This window comes from Hippocampus comes, unplaced genomic scaffold (assembly GCF_001891065.2).
Source record: "Hippocampus comes isolate QL1 unplaced genomic scaffold, H_comes_QL1_v1.1 scaffold3, whole genome shotgun sequence".
NCBI classification, from domain to species: domain Eukaryota; kingdom Metazoa; phylum Chordata; class Actinopteri; order Syngnathiformes; family Syngnathidae; genus Hippocampus; species Hippocampus comes.
In genome coordinates, this window is record NW_017805133.1 from 33,238 (window position 1) to 38,973 (window position 5,736).

At 47.2% G+C, this 5,736-nt stretch overlaps 1 protein-coding gene across 2 annotated transcripts in view; it reads right to left on the reverse strand.

Moving 5' to 3' along the window:
* Positions 1-5,736, reverse strand: part of arfgef1 (ADP-ribosylation factor guanine nucleotide-exchange factor 1 (brefeldin A-inhibited)) — a 33,426-nt gene that overhangs the window by 17,702 nt on the left and 9,988 nt on the right. The window contains exons 2-7 of one of the 2 annotated variants that reach the window (XM_019866284.1): positions 4,399-4,429; positions 3,028-3,184; positions 2,793-2,939; positions 2,521-2,700; positions 2,259-2,312; positions 10-134 (exon numbers count right to left, since the gene is read on the reverse strand). In XM_019866284.1, coding sequence (XP_019721843.1) covers positions 10-134; positions 2,259-2,312; positions 2,521-2,700; positions 2,793-2,939; positions 3,028-3,184; positions 4,399-4,429 — 694 coding nt within the window. The remainder of the gene's footprint in view (positions 1-9; positions 135-2,258; positions 2,313-2,520; positions 2,701-2,792; positions 2,940-3,027; positions 3,185-4,398; positions 4,430-5,736) is intronic. The other variant, XM_019866285.1, reaches the window with a different exon arrangement.

The window sequence follows — 5,736 nt, forward strand, 5'->3', positions numbered from 1 at the left end:
CTCGGCGTGGTCGGGGTGGCGATCGGCCCGTTGGCCTCCCGTGTGGGAGCTTTGGGCGGCGTGTGGATTTGAGGGGAGTCTGGTTCTGTGTGGTGACGGTGCCGCTCCCGTTCCAGCTGCTTTGCCTCCTGCAACTAAACAACAGGATGCGGGTGGGGTGGGTGGAGGTGAGGGTTCACATACGTGCATTAAAACAAATTAAAGCGCACACACATGCACACAGGGGGGCGGGGGGGAAAGGGAGATTAAGAAAATATTCGACTAACAATGTTTGCCTTCACTAAGGCTCCTGAACGCGTGCTCCATGTCAAAGCCAGACATCCTAATTGAAAGCGGCAATGTTGGGTGTGTTCCTTTGTACAAACCAGCAGCAGGGCTTTGGAAAAAAAAAATGGCCGACTTGAAAGAAGAAAGTCGCACAAAGTTTTAATATTAAGAAAAAAAGGTCAAATGAGAACGCAGTCGTGATGCGAACTCATTTTACACGACGAGATTTTGTTGCCCGTGATGAGAAGAATGTCGAACGTTACAGGAATGTAGTTGCGATTTTAAGAAAAAAGTGTATTCAGAGAATAGTCATAATAGCACCCCCGCCTCCCCATCGGGGGGGTTCAGTGCGTCTCAAGATCGAACTGACGTTGCTTTGCCGGGGAGGAGTGTGCTTGTGTGTGCGTCGAAACAAGACAGCACTACTTGCTGGCAAACACAAAAACAAACCCGAGCGAGCAAGCGGTGGACATTCCTTTAGCCAAGCTCCATTAGCAGCCCATGATGCGTTCAAGTGCACGGAGAGAGTCAGAATTTATGAGAAAAATGGGAGGGGGGGGGGGGGGTAGCACAACAGGTGAAGGCGACGTGGGTCACAGGCACACAAAACAATGGCGATTGATGGCCTTTCCTCATAATTCACTTAACGCAGTCGTTCACGTCTCGTTTGTCTTCACGCCTTTGCAAAAAAGTCAGCCGCCAAATCAAGTTCACGTCTTGACTGACGCTATTAGCGCCGAGCGTCCGGGCTCGACACCTTCGAGGCAGCGTGAACAAACTAAGCTCATTATTTAAATGCCACCCGGGCCCCGAGTGTGTGTTCAAGGCAACCCGGTGTTCTGTGTTAAGTGTGTGTGCATAAAGTGTCAGTGTCTTTCTAACAAAGTACAGCCCCAATCTCACGATCACATTTGGTTGTTTGAGCCAAATAATTATGTAAAGTAATTATGATACTACTGCAGCTTACTCAGCAGTTGTGACGTCATCTTGATCTATTTTCATATACCGTATCGGCCCGAATATAAGACGGCCCTGATTATAAGACGACCCCCTCTTTTTCAAGACTCAAGTTTGAAAAAAGACTTTTTGAACAGCAAATTAATTTTTATACAGAAAATAATTACAGTACATCTGAAACAAATGATTATAACAATATATTTGAGAGAAAGAGCATATTATTTTGCCTCATTCAAATTTAAAGTGCAATCACATTCGTAAATGAATGGCTTCTGGTTTTTGAAATGTAAATGACATCATAACTTCTCCTCAGCTGCCGGTTAACCTGGCCGATCATCGACCCACCTTTCTCCAGATTGTCACTACGTTTCTCCATTTTCTGTTATCTCTTCTAATATTTTCTTCTCTTTTCCTTGTTACCGCGATTTTTTATTTTTCTTCTTCGTGCTACCGCTATTTTTATTTTTATTCTTCGTGGCAGGGGTTCACTTTGGGAAGTCAAGTTCAGCATTCGCTTCAATGATATCTGGCGCCATCTAGCGTCGTGAATGGGTATAATGTCTAGACCCCGAATATAAGACGACCCCCCCACTTTTTCAGTCTTATTTCAATGCAAAAAACCACCGTCTTATATTCGGACCAATACGGTATATTGTACGACTATGTGTTTAGTTGTGTAACATTTTGATTGGATAAATATTTTCAGTTAACCCTTTCGGGGGCAGCGGTTACGACAGTGGACGGCTGATCATGTTATCAGGTTACAGGGTGCGTGAAAGGGTTAAACTAGTATTTGGAATTGAAACCTGACAAGTATAACCTTCAAATTGGCACAAACGATGGAGTGACTTGACGAGCAAACGTGGTGCGGCAAGAACACGGCGAACAGGATGGACAGAGGAGGAGGAGGAGGAGGGAGGAGGCAACACAAGAGAGGTGCACAGAGTTTTGGAGATTTTGTGTGGGTCAGGCAAGTGGAGAGGGGGGAGGGGAAAAAAAAAAGGTCACAGCAGTCCTGCAAGCTTTGTTTTTACCTGGCGATCACGCTTTCTGGAGGCCAGAGACCAAGATAGCTTGTGATTTGTAAGCTATGTGTCCCACGGGGAGGGAGCGAGGGAGGTGGAGGAGGAGGAGGAGGAGGAGGGGGGGGGAGTGTCATTCAAAAAGAAATAGATGACATTAGAGCAAGGCAACACCGAAAATGTCCGACAGTGGATGAAACCAGGAAGTTGTGTTTGTGCGCGCGTTGACGGGTTGGCGACGGGGGGGCGGGGCGGCGGCGGCATCGGGACCTACTGCTTGGTTCTCCATGCGGGCAAAGATGACGTTGAGCATCTGCGTCAGCGTGGCCTTGGCGGTGGTCTGGTTGATGAGGTTCTTGCTGGCCAGGTAGATGTTGTAGCAGGTGCGCACCGCCTGCAGCACCGTGCCCTCGTGGATCTCGATGTGCTGCGACGTCACGGCCGTCAGCAGGGCCTAAAATGTTGGACAATGAGCGGGGCCTCAACAAGCAGATTTGATGGTTCTTTCTTTCTTTCTTTCTTTTTGCGATCGAAAAATATTGGAACCTTGATGATCTGCAGCTGCACTCCCTCGTCCGTCTGCGGGCCCTGGAAGCAGGCGCAGATGGTTTCGATAATGCGGTCGATGAGCTTCTTGCCCGGGGCCGTGCTGTCTGGCGCGCTGCCCGTCAGGTGGCCGTACGCTATCAGCTTCTATCGGCGCAAATGGGACAAAAATGATGACCGGGGAGCGCTACGATAAAAGCCCCTTCCGAATTTCAGTCTTGTCAAAAGCGCTGACCTGTAAACAGTCGAGTGAGGTGATGACGATGCGGGGACATTTGGACTGACATGCCAGCTCGAACGGCAAGAAGTACTTGTCGGCTTCGATGAAGTTGGTCTTTGATTTGATTGGCGGTAATGTGCTTGAACTCGATTTTCCATCTCCGCTGGGCGGGCTAACGCGGGGGGAGCAAAAGACAAAGATAAACACTGAATGATGAGGAACTTTTTTTTTTTTTAATGCCTTTCATTTTATATTTGACCGCTATCCTAGTTGAAAACACGAAAGTTGTGACTCGCTGCTACTAAGTCAGTAGAACACGGCACGTTGTTTACTTCTTCCATTCCTGGACGGATGCCCGTGAACATGCTAAAAGCTAACAACACTGAACTTGGGCTCTTTTAGCTGAGTGCTTCAAACCGTGCACTTAATCCAACACAGGAGGAGGCGGGGTCAGTAATCACCGCGCATGCTGACAAAGCATCTCCGAGCCGCAGATAAGCCGCTAAACCCTGAAGTCGAGTGACACCACAAGTGGGTTTTTTTTGCTCCCCTTTTCTTTGACGCGCACAACGTGCGCAGCCATTCCAGCGCCCGCCGCCACCCCCTGATGAGTGCAGACACATTTTAAAAACTTGTCATCAATGCCTCATTTTCACTCATTCAGTACCAGCCAATTCTAGACCAAGTCTGAAAAGACGTTTAAAAACGTCTTTGGGAGTGAATGCGTTAGTAAGTTCATTCACAACAAAATTCTGATTTTGAAACCGAGAGGGAATGAGACCCTTGATCGTTTTAAAGACAGTTGCTAATCCGTGGGGCTCCTTCTAAAGCTCCCTAAAATTGAACACATTTTAGACCAACAAATTGAAAAAAAGTTTGCTTGCTCTTTTATTGAATTCACAGAGAAGAAGAAAAAAAATAATCACCTTGCTGATCGTCACTTCAATTTGCTCCAAATTTTTTATATCATATCCCAGTAGGCCCGCTGGTCTGAATTTTTTTAATCTTGGGTTGCGCTGCGAATATGGCGGCCATTTTAACAGAACTGCGGGCTCTCGAGAAAGCATTTGTGCGCCTGCGGAAAACGTAAATCACGGTCGAGGCTTGCTGAGGAACTCTTCGTATGAAGAGAAAAGGGGGCCCAAACAAGAAGTGAAGATGGAAGGCCGTTCACGTCTCTTAAGGCGCCCATTCCACGAGCCGCGTTACTCAGCAACACACACCGACGCAAAGGGAACAAGGCCTGCGATGCGAGGAACAACAAAGCGCACACACCTCCAGAACGCACGCACGTTCACACTCTGTGTTCCAGTAGCCTTGAGTTGAACTCTGCAGCGTGCCTTCATACTTGTTTAATGAACTGCCGCTTGCGTGCGAGACACTCACCTTAATTTTTCCGACTCCTCTTTGATTTCCTCTGAAAAAAAAAGACAACAAAAAAAAAAACAAAGTGTTAAATATTCGAAAAGTTGACAGGATGGAGTGCGCAGAATTTTGTCCATTGTGTGCAAGTGATTGTTAACCCATCACGTCATTTGCGGAAAGGAAGGACGATCATCGTCCGCACACATTCTGAGTCTCTCCTTAAGCATGGCCGACCCCCCCCCAAAAATGATAAGCGGTGCATGCCTGGCAAAAATTTGTGCTGGTTTCGGATGAAACAGACACAGAGGAGGAAGTGGGAGACAAAGTGCGATAGAAATTGGGAGTAGCGATGAGCCCGTGAAAAAGGGCGGCGGCGGCAGCGCAAGCTTGGGAGAGACTTCAAAAAAGACAGCTCAATTATTTCACTGCTTTGAGGCCAAAACTACTCCGAGCATCAGACTGTATTTCGTATAAGAGAATGTTCCAATGGGACTCCCATTTTCAAACATAGAGCTGCACATACCATCAACAAATCGTATTTTTTTTAATAGTGCAACGATATAACTCATTCAGTACCAGCCAATTCTGGACCAAGTCCGAAAAGACGTTTAAAAACGTCTTTGGGAGTGAATGAGTAGAAGAGATTTACACATTTTTCGGAATGGAATATTCAGGATGCTGCAAACGATTGTCGAGAGTACGGCACAGATAAAACGATACTCACAGGCATATATTCTTTATCCTCTGTGAAAATAGTCGAATCGTACTGCTGTTTAGTCATATCACACTGCCCCCTGGTGGACAAGCTGCCCCCTCACAAGGAGCGCAACCTTCGTGAAGAATGAAATTGTGCTGCGCAAACTGTTCCGCTGTTTTCATCGAATTTAATGATGCAATGTTATGACATGAACCCGGGTATGTTTTACTGCGCAGAGCTGCTTTCCACGTGAAAAAAAATTTGTGAGTATTTTTGGAGTCCAGAATGACTGACTTGCATTCATGCCAATGGGAAAAGAGGACACGTCGGTGTCTCGCGAGACTTTTATCCATGTGGCGTATGAGCATGAGATGAAACTAGGGTTAAATCTCGAAACCCAGAAGCCGACCGCCCGCCCCCTCGCCAAGCCCCCCTCACCCCCCACCGTGGGCCCCCGGTCTTTTGTTATGTGAAGTCATTAGAGTGAGGAGTTGCCATCCACTCTCGACATTAAACATGACAGCAGTGAGGAGATTTGACTGAAACAGGGCATAGCGAGCGAGGAGTGCCTTCAAAAGGCAGCGCACCATTTAAGATGAGTAGCCCCCCCCCCACCAATTTTTTAATTTAATTTTCGAGTGTGGGCACGTGTCTCGAAGCGG